Source organism: Camellia sinensis, unplaced genomic scaffold (genome assembly GCF_055761805.1).
Source record: "Camellia sinensis isolate YWXY unplaced genomic scaffold, ASM5576180v1 Unanchor1, whole genome shotgun sequence".
Lineage (NCBI taxonomy): Eukaryota > Viridiplantae > Streptophyta > Magnoliopsida > Ericales > Theaceae > Camellia > Camellia sinensis.
Genome location: NW_028128987.1, coordinates 21,812,019 through 21,828,487, shown reverse-complemented (window position 1 = coordinate 21,828,487; position 16,469 = coordinate 21,812,019). Strand labels below are relative to the sequence as shown.

The 16,469-nt window shown below is 43.0% G+C and overlaps 1 protein-coding gene across 4 annotated transcripts in view; it reads left to right on the top strand.

Moving 5' to 3' along the window:
- Positions 1-16,469, top strand: part of LOC145814026 (putative plastid-lipid-associated protein 12, chloroplastic) — a 57,378-nt gene that overhangs the window by 29,961 nt on the left and 10,948 nt on the right. For 2 of the 4 annotated variants that reach the window (XM_082910525.1, XM_082910527.1), the window contains 6 exons: positions 216-335; positions 3,128-3,319; positions 3,497-3,580; positions 3,675-3,767; positions 10,434-10,487; positions 10,609-10,688. In XM_082910525.1, coding sequence (XP_082766651.1) covers positions 216-335; positions 3,128-3,319; positions 3,497-3,580; positions 3,675-3,767; positions 10,434-10,487; positions 10,609-10,688 — 623 coding nt within the window. Of the gene's footprint in view, positions 1-215; positions 336-3,127; positions 3,342-3,491; positions 3,581-3,674; positions 3,768-10,433; positions 10,488-10,608; positions 10,689-16,469 lie in introns of all 4 variants that reach the window. The other 2 variants (XM_082910524.1, XM_082910526.1) reach the window with 1 other exon arrangement.

The following is a 16,469-nucleotide window of genomic DNA, read 5'->3' as shown; positions in this document are numbered from 1 at the left end:
TTTCATAAATATATTCATTTCTAAAAGGAATAAATTAATGGCTAAATTTATATATAAATAATTAGGGGGAAAATCAAATGTATTGGAACTCTTTACCATTTTGAAATGGCTTTACTTGGTGAGGAGGTGAATAACTTTTTTCAGGTATGTGGTCTTTCTCATACTCACTTCTCATATTTCATGATGATTAATACATGCTTTGCTTACCATTGCAGAGAACATTTGTTGGAGTTGATTTCTTCAGTGTATTTCAAGAGGTATACCTACGAACAAATGACCCCCGTGTGTCCAACATTGTAAGATTCTCTGATGCAATAGGTGAGCTGAAAGTAGAGGTATGACTTCATTGTCTATAATTTTTATTGCATGTTTTGTTGAACTATTTATGTGCAAGGATTATAACGTTTAGAAAATGCAAGGTTTTTTCAAATGCCTATCACATCACACTTGCATTTTATTTCTGAATTATGTTGAGTTGATGATTAATATAAATGTTTCTACTTCAGTGCATCTTATCTAATTGAAGTGTTTGCACTTGACAATATTTGGCATGAATAAATAGAATGGGTCCTTGACTTACCTTATTGGTTCAGCATGTTGCTCATAATCTCTTCACCCTTGTGGCTTCAGTGCAAAATTAATTGTAGAGGTGTAGCAATTCTATGTGTTCTAGGTGTTTAACATGCACTACAACATATAAGGCTTTAGGTACCAAATGTTTGTCCGGAAAAGTAAAATTTCTGTTGCAAAAAATAGTTGGAAACCAATTTCTATCGTCATGAGGAGGATCGGCGCTAAAGGTTGTCTCAAAAAGTCAAAAACGGACTTTTAGCGACAAAATTTTGAAAATCTCGTTAATAAATACACTTTTAGGGACAAAACAATTTGGTTCCAAAAAGGTTTATTTTGTGAGACAAAAATTTTGGTCCCAAAAGGATAGCGATTCATCACTAAATGTCCAATTTCATCGCTAAAAATACTATAATGACACTTTTGGCAACTAAAATATTTTGTCCGTAAATTTTTGTCTTTAAAACTTAAATATGTTGTAGTGATGTATGAATACATATATGTTGGAGCATGTATGAAGGTAGAAGTCCACATTGAATAAAAGTAAATGGAGTGAGTCTTAATTTACTACCTACAACCTTACGTTTTTAAGTGGTCGTGAATTCCAAAAAAATATGTTAAACCCTAGTGTTGCGCATGTAGACTCATAGGTTACTCGCCGATGTATTGGACCGTCTTGTTATGTGTTTCTGAGCTCCCTAATTTCCCTAACAAGTGGTATCAAAGTCGATGGTTACTAATATATTGGCAGACTCTCCAAGCTAAACCGATGTTGGTAGGATTACACAGAGACTCGTGATGGAGCATGTAAAAATCCATGAGTAGACTCTCAATGGAGCAAAGAAAATCTAGGTGCACGTGGCTGACAGGGCTGCAACATGGTGGCTCTTGATGACAAAGTGATTCACATACAAAGGGGATATTGTTGGAGTATATGTGAATGCAGTAGTCCCACATTGTATAAAAAATAAAAAGAGTGGTCTTAATAAACATTGGATAGACTCCCACTTACATGCTTAAACTTTTAAGTGAGTATGAGTTATAAACAATATATGTTGGGCCTTGGTATTGCTCTTGTGAACTCATAAGCTACTCCCTGACAGATTGGGCAATTTTGTTGCACATTTGTGAGCCCGCAATTTCCCCAACAATATTTAGCTAATATTGTGGTAGCATCCATACACTAAAGTTGCATCTCTATGCATGAGTTCGCCAGAAGTTGTTACAATGAAAAGCAAGCTTATCAACCAAGCAGTGAATTTCAGAGACTATACAATTTATATTACTTACGGACAACATTTTGATCCTTCTAATTGCTATTTGGACTTGTCAACTGTTGTCATCCAACAAAAGACAATTATTAAAGACAGAGAGAAATAATTTTTCGTCTATCCTTTGTGTTATGTTTGGATTTTGGATTTACCAAGGGAAAGGAAATTACTTATACATGTTCATTTTTTGTGGGTAACTAAACAAAAAAAGAAAAAAGAAAAATGATTTTTTTTGCAATACCTATTTATTTTCTTCTCATTTTCCTAATGTAACCAAAAAAAAAGAAACAAATTTAGCTTCTTTGGCTTCATTTTATTTTTTGTATATTTTCCTCTCCTTCCACAAACCCAAGATCCAAACATAGCTTTAGAGTTCTTTCCACAAATCCATCCGGACTTAACATTAGAGTTTGCACAACATCATTCGGTGGAGGTGAATATAGAAAAGGCAGGCATTGTGGGAATGAAGTCCATTGCCTAGTTGAAGGCTACACAAAAGGGGTTATTGAAAACTTGAGACTGTCAAATGACTAGATTTATGAGGGTTACATATCCAAATAAATTCTCTTTGTGTGCTTAGTCTTTTGAATCAAAGAGAAATATGCAATATTTGAAAGTGGATTTTAGATGAAAGTTATTAGGTGTAGAATGAGAACCCCAATTCGTAGCTTTTTCCTAGTTTGTGGGTGTCAAGCTGGTTTTGCTGAAAAGAATTATGTGATGTTTCATGGTTGGGAATTCTATTGTGCTGCTTCTTTTGCGTACAGGTTGCAACCCCTTGTTGCCTCTTTTTAAATCCTTATTAAAAATCAATGATGCTGATATTCTATATCAGTATATCTTTATGTCCTATGAAAATTAACAAAAAATAAGAAAAAACGGAAAAGCTTAGTCCTCATTTTTTGGCACTTTGTTGCCCAATGTTCCTTTTCTTTTTCTTTTTCTTTGTTGCCCAAGGTTTTATCTGTGACTTTTTAAACTGTTTGCATCCCTCTCTTTGGAATGATAAAATTACAATTACTTCGCAAAATTAAGAGGGAGAGAAATTTCCATTCGATATGTTGATGCACATAAATATAACAATAATTTTGGCTTTTCTTGCTCTATTTTTTAATTTCGTTTACTATAATTATTCAGGACCTAGGTTTAGTGTGTTATCTTCTTCTTCTTCCTCTTCTTCGTTTTCTCCACATACTTCAATGTCTTCATGATTGTGGTCTTGACTTTCTGCACACATGGTTTGATATTTGATATATCTTGCACTCTTCATATTTTCTTTAACTCAGGCTGCAGCATCAATTAAGGATGGAAAACGAATACTTTTTCAGTTTGATAAAGCAGCCTTCTCTTTCAGATTTCTTCCATTCAGGGTTCCATATCCAGTACCATTTAGGCTTCTTGGAGATGAAGCAAAGGGTTGGTTAGACACTACGTATTTGTCCAATTCTGGAAACCTTCGCATCTCGAGAGGAAACAAGGTAGACAACTTGTTATATCAGAGTACTTTATCTACCTCCTTTGCTTTCCTTTTTTTTTTTTTTTGTTGTTGATACATATACTTCCATTTGTGCAACCAATAAAGAATTTCTCAAAACTTCCTTTAGTCTGTGATCTGCCAAGGACTAAGGACTACCAGTTATGTTGCTGTAGTGCAGGGCACCACATTTGTGCTGCAAAAGAAAACTGAACCAAGGCAAAGATTGCTGGCAGCCATTTCCACAAATACAGGAGTGAGAGAAGTGAGATTGTCTTTTAATCCTCATAATGATCTATAGAATAAGGTTTCATTGTGATTGTAGTGTTGTTGATATGGTCTCCGTCTAACACTTGCAGGCAATTGATGAGTTCATCCTCCTAACTAAGAATGTAGCCAAAGGTGAACCAGAACTTCTTGAGGGGGAATGGCAAATGATATGGAGTTCACAGGTAGTATTTGGATAATAATAAAATTTGATCCTCTTTTATTTGAGAAAAAAATCAAAATTATATTGGACCCTCAAAAACTCCTTCAATATATATGTTTTTTCCTATACTAAAATATGATTATGAGCCGCTGCTGGTGGTGGTGGTCTGACCAATGAGTTGAGCGGTAGAGGAGAAGAGTGAGGGGGAGAAGAGGATATTGGGTGATGGTGGTGATTGAAGTTGATGATTGTGGGTGGCTGTGATGGCTATGGCAATGGGTGGCTGTTGGGTGAGGGAGATGAGGGGTGGGGTAGGGAAGATGAGGGGAGGAGGCGATGGTGGTTAGGAGGGTGATAGAGGGAAGAGAAGAAAGTGAGGAGGTGTCAGTGGTTTGGTCAGAGAGGGACTGGTCTATGTGGCTTGGAAGAAGAAGAAGCAGAGAAGGTGGAGAGAGAATGTGGGGGAGATTTGTTAATTTCATGCTAGTTATGGAGGGCATTTTTGTCATTAGAAGTACAAACATATCTGAAGTGAAAATTTAAGGTTAGAAAGTAGCTTTATGTTCCTTTAAGTTACCATTACTGGAGGGATGATCAGTGTAATATTTTCATACGAAGGAGCCAGTTGAAGTTGGTAGAAACCTTGGGTGAGGTTTGTGTAAATTACACTTTTTTATTTGGACTTCGTTTTATATTTCTATTCTAATTTTTTATGCATGTGTAATAAAAAATATTTTTTAGCCATGATGACCCTTTTTTTGTCACATGTCAATCTTTTTGTTTAAATGCAATATCGGAGTGTCTGAATCATGTTGTTTCTTGTGTATGAAAAAGGATGAAAAGAATTGTTTTGACTTACCTATGAATGAGGTAGAGCCTTGTATTTATAATGAAACAATATTACAAAATAGAAAATGAACAAAATAGGAAACGGAGATAAAAAAAGGCATTAAATCTGTGATTGACACAATTACAGATTTTATACACACTACCATAATTACAATATTCACTATTTCCTAATTTAACACTACCATAATTATAATATCACTATTTCCTAATTCTACCACTCCCCCTCAAGTTGGTATGAAGATATTCAATAAACGCAGCTTGCTGATAGACAACTGGAGTAATGTTGGGCCCACAAACTTGGTGAACATATCTGCTAACTGCTGAGAAGAAAAGACAAAGTATAGTCTCACAATCCAATCTGAACCTTCTCTCGAAAATGTATGTCAACCTGTATATGCTTAGTATGCTCATGTAGGACAGAATCAGAAGACAGCATAATGGCAGACTTATTGTCACAAAACAAAGAAGCAGGAGAAATCTCCTCAAATCCCAACTTTGCCAAAATAGCACGTAGCCATAGAATCTCGCAAGTGCCTTGTGTCATAGCCCTATACTCGGCTTCTATAGAAGACTTAGAAACAACTGCTTGCTTCTTACTTTTCCATGATATAAGATGATCACCATAGAAGGTACAGAAGCCAGAAGTAGAACGCCTATCTGTTCTAGATGCTGCATAGTCAGCATCAGTAAAACAAGAGAGTCCAGATTGAGGATCAACTATGAAGAACAATCCTAAGCCAGGAGAGGTCTTCAAATATCTCAAGATATGATGAACCACATCAGGATGTTCTGTACGAGGTGCATGCATGAATTGGCTAACCACACTAACCGCAAATGTCAAGTCAGGTCTAGTATTGGTCAGATAGATGAGACGCCCAACAAAATGCTGATACATGCCTGGGTTCTCTAGTAATTCGCCGAACTCTGATGTGAGCTTGACATTAAGATCCATAGGAGTAGAAGCAGGTTTACACCCCAACATACCAGTATCCTTAAGTGAGTCAAGAGTGTACTTCCTTTGAGATAAGGAGATCCCTTGCCATGAGCGAGCCACCTCAATCCCTAGAAAATACTTGAGATTTCCTAAATCCTTAATATCAATGGTGTATCCTAAATCCCGTTTTACTTGATCAATGCCTATAGAGTTATCACCGGTGAGAATGATATCATCCATGTAAACCAACAAGACTATACATTGACCTGCGGAATTACGACGGATGAAGCATATATGGTCTGAATGGCACTGAACAAAGCCCATGGAGATGATGACTGAGCTGAAACGACCAAACCAAGTGCACGGAGACTGCTTCAAGCCATACAAAGACTTACGCAGTCGACATACTTTCCCCTAATACTCCCCCTCAGCTTGAAAACTAGGAGGGGCCATATAAATCGTCTCTAGAAGATCCCCATGTAGAAAGGCATTCTTGACATCAAGCTGATGAAGGGGCCAAAAATGGGATGCAGCAAGGGAGATGAGTAGACGAACAGATGTAAGCTTGACAACAAGGGCAAAGGTTGCACTAAAATCCTTGCCAGGAACTTGAGGGAAGCCCTTGGCCACTAAATGAACCTTATAACGGTCAATGGAACCATCAAGTAGGTACTTAATAGCAAAGATCCATTTGCAACCCACGGTACTCTTGCCAGAAGGTAAAGGAACTAAATCCCAAGTATGATTCTGTTCTAAAGCTGCCATTTTAATCTGCATGGCCACCACCCATTTTGGATTCTGAAGGGTCTCGGATACAGACCGAGGAATAGACTCAGACTCAAGCTTGCCAAGGAAAGAATGATATGAGTCTGAAACCATGGCATATGAGAGAAACTGGGAAATGGAATGATCAGTACTACACAGATAACCCTAATGGCTGGGGGGATGTCGATCCCAAGGAGGATTATGACGAGGAAGGGAAGGAGATGTATGTAAAGGGGAAGAATTACCTGACCCAAGAGCCAGAGAGGTACCAAGAGGGGGCTGAGCACGAGGGCGGCGAGAGTATACCTGCAAGGGAGGGAAATGAGGCGAAGGTGGAGGATGAGAGAGAGGGGGGGACAACCTCATCCGCAACCTCGTCTAAAATGGGGACTAGGCGAACACTTGGAGTATCTAAAGGGAAAACCTGCAAAGGGGGGTTAAGACTAGAAAAAGGAAGATCCTCACAAAAAGTAACATCCAGAGTGTGGTGAAAGTGACGGGACACAGGATCAAAACATCTATACCCTTTAGACATGGAGGAATACCCCAAAAAGATACAACGAATAGACTCGTCATCTAACTTAGTGTGAGTGGGACGGCGGCCTTGAACAAAACATGTAAACCCAAAAATACGAGGTAAAAGAGAAAAAATGATAGTATTAGGCATAAGAATATGGAATAGGGTAAGGCTGTATAACACACGACTAGGAGTCCTAGTAATAAGCTAGACAGCAGTAAAAACAATCATATGCCAACAAGACTTGGACACTATACCATGAAGAAGACAATGTACGACAAACATAATATGACAGTTTTTACGTTCAGCCACACCATTTTGTTCAGGTGTCCGAGGACATGTAACTTGTTGAAGAATACCCATTTGATTAAGGTGGGAACGAAACTCGTTGGAGATATATTCCCCACCATTATCAGAGCGGATGTTCTTAACAACTGTATGAAATTGTGTCTTAACCATTTGCAAAAACTGAATGAATATGGGAAACACATCAGACTTGCGGCAAAGTAAGTAGACCCAAGTGCACCTAGTGTGATCATCAATAAAAGTCACATAATAACGATGACCCGAAAAAGCAGAAACAAAATAGGGGCCCCAAACATCAGAATGAATAAGGTCGAAAGCACTAGGGGCCCGTGTCATATGTGGTATATAACTAGTAGGGATATGTTTAGACAACTCACAAGTAACACAATGAAATTTTGAATCTTTGCAAGTTTTATTTAATAAATGAAAAAATTGACATAAATATTGAAAGTTAATATGACCCATACGGGCGTGCCATAACTCTAAAGTTTGAACAGAAAAAACACAAGATATAGAAGTAGGCAAAACAGACGCCTGAAACTGGCTAAAGTCGAAGGTTGGTCTGGTGGATTCCCAAAGTAGTGTAGCCCGTTGCGCTCATATCCCCTGCCAAAAATCCTCTTCGAACTCAGGTCCTGTAAAAGACATGAAGAAGGGAAGAAGATAACAACGCAGTTAAAGGTTTTGGCAAAACGACTAACAGATAAAAGATTATAAGCAAACTTGGACACAAGCAACACAAAAGATAAAGTGTTAGCAGGGCATAAAGACACAACACCCTTATGTTGGACAGAAGAGCAAGAACCATCAGCAAGACACACAGATAGGGCAACAATGGTGGGTACAGGAGAGGAAAGAAAAGAAAACTCACCAATCATATGATCAGTAGCCCCAAAATCCAAAATCTATGAAGGACTAGCAGACCAAACATGGAAAGCAATAGAAGTACCTGTAGCAAGGGTGGCAGTAGAGGATGATGGACCAAGAGAACCAGTGGTGAGAGACCCAAGTTGAGCCTGAAGCTGACCAATCTGAGTCTGTAACTACTCTAGATTAGGGACATTAGGAGGCTCAGAAACAGGAGTAACTTCCACCAAAGCAACAGTGTGAGTAGAGCCAGAACCACGTGGAGCAGGACCATGAGGACGGGAAGGGCATTGCCTCAACTCAGGATGAAGTTTGAAGCAACGGGCTTTGACATGTCCAGGTGCACCAGAATGATGACAAGTAACAGAACCGGTGGAACTTCGAGAACCAAAACTCGCAGCAAGAGCCAACTGATTTGCTAAAACTAGAGGGACTGAAGGAACACTAGACTGAACCAATCGCAGGCCACGCTCATCACTGTCAATAGTGGCAAAAGCCTCATAAAGAGATGGCATGGGTGATGTGTTTAGAATCTGAATTCGAAGAGATTCAAATTCAGAGTTTAAACCCATAAGAAATTGATAAGTGTGCTGTCGGGCAAGCCTCTTGGATACAAGAAAGGCGGCTGCTGGTGGAAGGTCAGTCAAAGGCTCATATTGAGCAAGTTCCTCCCAACGAGCCTGAAGATATTCAAAGAATTCAGCGAAAGAAAGGCCAAGAGAGGACTGAGTGGCCCGGGCTATATCCTAGTAAAGCTCAAAGATACGGGCATCATTGTGAGCATGAGCTTACATTTGTGACAATGCCTGCCACAAACTTGGAACTCTATCGCAATAAAAGAACATATGATAAATTCGATCTTCTATGGAATTGAACATCCATCCCAATATAATGCAGTTATCGATATCTCACTGAGCACGTATAGGGTTTGTCACAGCTGGCGGGGTAATAGTAGATAAAAGCCAATGGGCCTTTCCCTTTCCCCTAAGAGAGAGTTTAAGGGAACGGCTCCAAGCAGCAAATTTTTTTCCATTCAACACCACACTCGTAATACAATGAACAGGAGCGTGATGAGAAAGAGAAAAATCAAAACCAACAGGAATAGGTTTGGTGGGTACATCAGAAGAGACAATAAGAGATGGCTCAGTCATGGTGGAAGAATAGGAGTTGAAAAACACACAAAATCACAGCAACAATGGCTGAAATAAACTCAACAGCCTTATCCAAATAAATGCTACCGAACAAATCCAGTAGCCCAATGAATCAAGAGGACATAAAAAAGGTGCCTAAAGCATCAACACAACACCCCGAGAAGGGGAAAAGGGACCCCGAACCACCCTAGAGGGGTAGCCAAAGCACACAGGATGAGAACAAAGTCTAGTCAGCAGCAAACAGAGCCTCGGCAGAAGTGTAGGAGACCTGCCAAGGGGAAAACAGGGAAGAAGCGATGTTGGGTAGTCTAGAAAGTGTGGGTAGGCTTGTTGGGTGGTCTAAAAGGTGTGGGTAGGGCTGCCAATGGCTGAGAGAGGCAAAAAGAAGGCTAGCGGTGGTGATAGGTGGGACTAGGTGGTGCCGGCAGAGGGAGAGGAGGGCTAGGGTGGCTGATCTTTGGCTCTGATACCAAAAATGATGAAAAAATTTGTTTTAGCTTACCTATGAACGAGGTAGAGTTTTGTATTTATAATGAAATAATGTTACAAAATAGGAAACGAAAATAATAAAAAAAAAGGCATTAAATCTGTGATTGATACAATCACAGATTTTATACACACACCATAATTACAATATTCACTATTTCCTAATTTAACACTAACATAATTATAATATTACTATTTCCTAATTCCATAGCCCACACTTCTCTTTAAAACCCAGATATTAAGGAGAGGAAAACTGAAACCTTATAACTAGCACAGATGGGGTAACTCCAAGCGATGTGAGACACATTCCAACACAGCCTCCTGGACCACAACATACACTAGCTGGACAAACGGCACACCAATCATAGGCCCAACCCAGCTCTAATACCAAATTAAAAAGTCCAGCCACACTTCTCCTTAAAACTCAGGTATTAAGAAGAGGGAAACTAAAACCTTATAACTGGCACAAATAGAGTAATTCCAGGCAATGTGGGACATATTCCAACGTATGATGTCTGTATTTGTGTCCGTATTTGTGCTTCTTAGGGTAAGGGTTTGCTTCTCCAATACCCTTCGGACCCTGTTTTGTTTTGTCTCTCCACATCCAGGATGGGGTTGCATGCGAAGAAAATAGTGAGATACTTTAATGTAAATTGTTAACGTAATCTTTGGCCACACACAACCACATGCAGTGTTTTCTTAATCTTCCTTGTTATATATTGCTCAGAGAACAACAATTTATGATTCTAAACTTGATACCAATCTAGTATTTATTTATTTATTTACAGTTGAGACGTCCCTCATCTTTTGCAGATGGAGACAGATAGCTGGTTAGAGAATGCTGCAAATGGTCTTATGGGCGTGCAGGTGCATTGCAGAATGGACATTGATATAATTTTTATACCATTCATATGCAGTTGCATAGGCTTCTTTTTTTACCATAGACATCTTATACTGCTAACTTAGTCTTCCAATAATGGCGCTTTAGGTAGTCAAATCGAATGGAAAATTGAAGTTTCTGGTCGACATATTGCTTGGCATCAGATTCTCTATGGATGGCACATTTGTGTAAGTTTCTCTATATTGATTAAATAACATCTATGAATCCGTAGCTTTCCCACTAAGGAACGTGGCTCTACTTGTATTTTCTTTACAACATTGCAGAATAAAGGCAACAAGCTTCTGAAACTGCATTATTTTGTTTAATTTTATTATATCTATGTAGGTGCATCTTCAGTATTGCACTTGTATATTTGGTTGAGGTGGGTTCTCTTATAATGAGAGTGGAGGGAGGGTTCTAGTCCATATAAGCACTAAATAACTAGCATTTAACAGCTTGGACGCTTTTGGAGGTAAACCCGGTTGTGAGACTTGTATTAAGAATCTATATGAAACTTAGCCACTAACTTAGATATTAGGAAAGACCTACACTGGACAATTTATTTATTTTTTTCAGGAAACACTAACAACATAATAGTTATACAATGTTTCTTCTTCGCACCCATGTTTAGTGAAGATAGAGAACTATAGTGTCCCATAGGAAAACAACCGTGCACACGCATGTACACACACACACATGCGCGCTCTCTCTCACATACACACACACACACACACAGATGCACACACACACACACACACACATATATATATATATTGACATAGGTAAGCCCATAAAGATTATAGCCCACCACTTAGGGCCCAATACACAACTCAAATACTAAGGCCCAACACTGCCGAAGCCCTACGTAGCAATAAGAACCAATGACATTAAGACACGTGTCAAGAGAAGGGCAAGCCACATAAGCAGACAAAGATCTGCAAAGTTATTACCACTTCACATCGCCATTAATAAAGCCCCTTACAGCATTTATTGCGACAAGCCCTCTCCGTCGGGACAGAACGCCTTCACCGTGAACAAGGTAAGCTAGAGCATAGACTTTCGGCTAAGGTGACAAGTCGGAAGGGACAACGAAATGATTACCTGAGGATATAAGCAGACGTCGAAAACAGGAAGAAGGTTACGTTTTTCTGTCTTTGATTCATCCCTGCATTCTACTTCTCTCTCTAACTTGCTCGTCAGAGGGTTCGCTGGGGGACCCCCCGTTCCCCATTGAACTCTTGTGCAGGTTCCTCTGTGGGCTTGGTCATCCGGACTCCGGTTTGGGAAGCATGGATCAGTCCGACCCGTTCTGTCTGGAACCCGCTGTAACATCAGTTGGCGCCGTCTGTAGGAAAGGTTTTTGTTCCGCGCGCCAGTTGTGCTCATTATCGCCGGAGACCCTCTCCCAATAACCCCCTCGTACCACCTATGAAAGTGGATGGTCACAACCAGATCCATGGCTTCTCACCCCAATGCTCCCGATCATCAAGCCGACCCTCCCAATCCGAATAACCCACCACAGTATTTCACCGAACTCACCAACAGCATTAACTGCTTGGCCAAGCAAAACCAAGCCCTGATTAATGCTCTACTCCAAAGAAACCTTCCTATGCCTCCTCCACCACCTCCAGATATTCCACCCAACCAAGAACGAGCCCCGAGCCATACTATCCTGCAACCTAACCCACCCAACTTGGAAGGCTTGCGAGCTCCCCTCCCGGATATAAACCTGTCACCCTGGGCCCCGCACCCATCGGCCCCGGTACCAACCCCCGAGGGAGAGGCCAGTAGCGTCCAGCCCCCGCTTCCCTCCGGTGGTGACAACATTCCTCTCTGAGACGCAGAACTCCGAGCCATGAAGCTCCAGCTCCAAGGAGTCATGCAAAACATACAGCATAAACCATCCACTACGGCCAACTCGCCGTTCGTTGCCTCCATCTAGGACAAAACCTCTACCCCCAAGTTCAAAATCCCCACCATCGACTCTTTCGACGGTACAACGGACCCAGTCGATCACTTGGAGACCTACAGAACCCTCATGATCCTCCATGCATTCCTCAACGAGATCATGTGTCGGGCTTTCCCCATAACACTCAAGGGGTCGGCTCGGCTCGACTCTGGTTTAGTCAACTACCATCAGATTTTGTCTCCACTTTCCAGCACCTCAGTGACTCCTTCCTCAGTCATTTCATTGGAGCCCAACACCAGTGACGCCCAGCAACCCAACTCCTCAATATCCGTCAGACCGAGGGGAAGTCGCTGCGTAGTTTCGTTACCCGCTTCAACACCAAAGCCTTGCAGGTAGCGGAAAACGATGACAAGGTCATCCTTACGACTTTCATGGCCGGTCTACGGTCATCTGATTTCCTTTTCTCCCTCTCAAAAAACCCCCCAACCTCCATGGCAACCCTACTCTCTAAAACCCAAAAATACATGAATGCCGAAGATTCACTAGCCGCCCGACAAGACCCAATAGCCAAAAACTCGACCTCCAGAGAGAAGAGAAAGGACTCAGAAATCAGGAATACCCAGTACACTCACCAAACACCTCAGTACAATGACTGACCACCCCGAGCCGGCCAGTCGGCACCAGCCCGACCGCCCGGCCGGTTCGAGCGGTACACACCCCTCAATTCCCCTATGGAACAAGTCCTCAATCAGATCCAGCGGGACTACCCCCTAGAATGGCCCCAACCGTCACGGACTCCTTCCAATCGGAGAGACCAGTCCAAATATTGCCGCTTTCACCAGGACCACGACCATAATACCGAGGAGTGTGTTAACCTCAAAGATCAGGTCGAGGGCTTGATTCATCAAGGACGTCTCAGTCGATTCACAGATACTCGCCCTCAGCAGAGGCAACGGACTGAACCCACCAGAAACAACCGCCGGCGCACCCTTTTCCAACAACCAGCACAACCTAACCAAGGTCGTAATCGCCCTCCACAACAACCTCGGGCACAAGGTAACCCCGCCCCACCTGTTGGAGAAATCAGAGTTGTTTTCGGCGGGCTTGCTTGTGAAGGACCATCCCACTCGGCTCAGCGAGCAGAACTCAAAAAAAATAAGGCAGGACTCAGACAAAGAAGTTGCCACATTGGACCGACCCTCCAAACAGCCCAGGCAGTGGGCTGAGCCTATCACCTTTACGGATGCCGACTGCACAGGCATCCGCTACCCCCATGACGACCCTCTCGTCATTTCGGCCCTCCTTTTCAATTACAAAGTCAGACGAGTTCTCATCGACAACGGCAGTTCTTCAGACATCATCTTCCTCAACTGCTTCCGCCAGCTCAAGATTGGGGAAGAAAGCCTGTCTCCTCTCTAAACCCCTTTAGTCGGTTTCACTGGTGACCGGGTAAACTCCATCAGCTCCATCGATCTTCCCATCACAATCGGTGAGTACCCGCGGCAGACCACAAAGTTGCTCACCTTCCTTATTGTCGACTGCCCCTCTACCTACAACATCATCCTTAGCCGCACCACCCTAAATGCTTTCCAGGCTGTCACATCCGCTTTCCACCTTGCCATCGTTCCCCACCGATCTTGGGGTCGGCACAGTGAGGGGAGAGCAAACTGTGGCCAGAGAATGTTATGTCGTTTCCCTTAAAGAAGTCAAGCTCAAGGAGGCTATGATCATTGAAGGACTCGACGTCAGAGACGAGAACGAGCTGGTCAGAGGGGAACCAGTGGAGGAGCTCGTCGACATCCTCATCGATCCCATCAACCCGGCCAAAACAGCCAAGATTGGCAGCCAACTATCCACCCAGGCCAAGGCCGACCTCACCGCCCTCCTGATTGAACACAACGATGTTTTTGCCTGGATCCACTCCGACATGCCGGGTATTGACCCCTCCTTCATCAGCCACTGTCTCAACATTGAGCCGCATTTCTGACCTGTCCGCCAGAAGCAGCGCATTTTTCACCCGGAACGCAATAACCTTATTGCTTCTGAAGTAGATAAGCTCCTTCAGGCACAGTTTATCACGAATATGGACTACCCCAGATAGCTGTCGAATGTGGTTCTGGTTCGTAAAAACAATGGTAAATGGGGACTTTGTGTCGACTACTTCGACCTCAACCGAGCTTGTCCCAAAGACAGCTATCCTCTCCCTTGCATAGATCTGCTGGTTGACGTCACGGCCGGTCATCAAATGTTCAGCTTCATGGATGCCTTCTCTGGATACAACCAAATCCTGATGCACCCGTCTGACCAGGAACACACCTCCTTCATCGCCGACTGAGGCACCTACCATTATCGTGTGATGCCATTTAGGTTGAAGAATGCCGGGGTCACTTACCAATGGTTGTTCAATGCTGTCTTCCATCATCAGATAGGCCGGAACATGGAAGTATATGTCGACGACATGCTGGTCAAGAGCAAGCTCTCCACTAATCATCTGACCGACCTGCAAGAGACCTTCGCCACCTTGCGAAAGTACCAAATGAAGCTCAATCCGGAGAAATACGCCTTCGGCGTAGGATCTGGGAAGTTTTTGGGTTTCATAGTCAGTCAGCGGGGCATTGAAGCTAACCCCGAAAAGATTAAGGTCTTAACCAAAATGCAGTCACCCAGAACAGTTAAGGAGGTTCAGAGGCTTATTGGCCGAGTGGCTGCCCTCAACCGCTTCATTTCCCGAGCAACGGACAAGTGCCTCCCCTTCTTCAAGGTTCTTCGGCAAACTTTTGAATGGACGGCAGAATTTGAAGAGGCCTTTCAGCAGTTGAAACAGTGCATGGCTAACCCCCCCTACTTTCTCAACCAATCACGGGCGAACCCCTCTTCCTCTATTTAGCCGTGTCAAACACTGCAGTCAGCGCAACACTCATCAAGGAAGACAACTCTGTCCAACGACCGGTCTACTACATCAGTCGGGCTCTTAGGGGGGCGGAACAAAACTACCCATTATTAGAAAAAATGTCCTTGGCCTTGGTCACCGCCTCCAGACGACTTCGCACTTACTTCCAAGCCCATTCCATAGCGGTCCTCACTGACCAACCATTGAAGAAGATAATGCAACAACCAGAGCTTTCCGGCAGACTTATGCAATGGTCGGTCGAGCTCAGCCAATTTGACATCTCCTACCAGCCTCGAACGGCGATTAAAGGATAGGCTGTTGCCGATTTCATCCTGAAATTTACTAATCCCACTCCAACCACAGCTCCTCCGCCCCCGCCACCCCCTACCGAGCCAGAATACCCCCACTCTTGGACTCTCAACGTCGACGGATCATCCCGCAAAGAGGGCAACGAGGCTAGTCTCATCCTCACCGCCCCCGAGGGTGGTTATTTCAAGTGTGCTTTCTGGTTCTTGTTCGATGCAAGCAATAATGAGGCAGAATATGAAGCATTGATAGCAGGTCTCCGCCTAGCCCGAGACATTGGTGTCAGCCACATCCGGGTGTTCAGCGATTCCCAGCTTATTGTCGGACAAATTACGGGGGAATTCAATGCCAAGGAAGACACCATGCGGGCTTATAGGGATATTGTACTCCCCCTTGCTCGACTCTTCAATACCTTCCACATCAAGCACATCCCTCGGACGGAAAACTCCAAGGCAGATGAAATGGCCCAGTTGGCTTCGGCAGACCAGTCAGATCTCAGCCATGGTGTCCGCCTCGAGTACCTAGCCCACCCAGCCATTTCCCTAAACCAGCAGCAAGTCTACTTCCTCCAAAATGAACCCATTCCTTGGGCGGCCGACATCTTTCTATTCTTGACAACGGGCGAACTGCCAGCCGACAAACAGCAGGCTACCAAAGTGAGGGCCCGATCGTCCAACTACATTCTTGTCAGCAGCCTCTTGTACAAACGTGGCTTTTCACGCCCGTACCTGCGATGCCTTAATCCAGCTCAAGCAACCTACGTAATGAGGGAAGTCCATGAGGGTATTTGTGGTAATCATTCGGGTGCCCGGTCCCTAGCCCACAAAATACTTCGCACTGGTTATTTCTGGCCTACTCTCCATC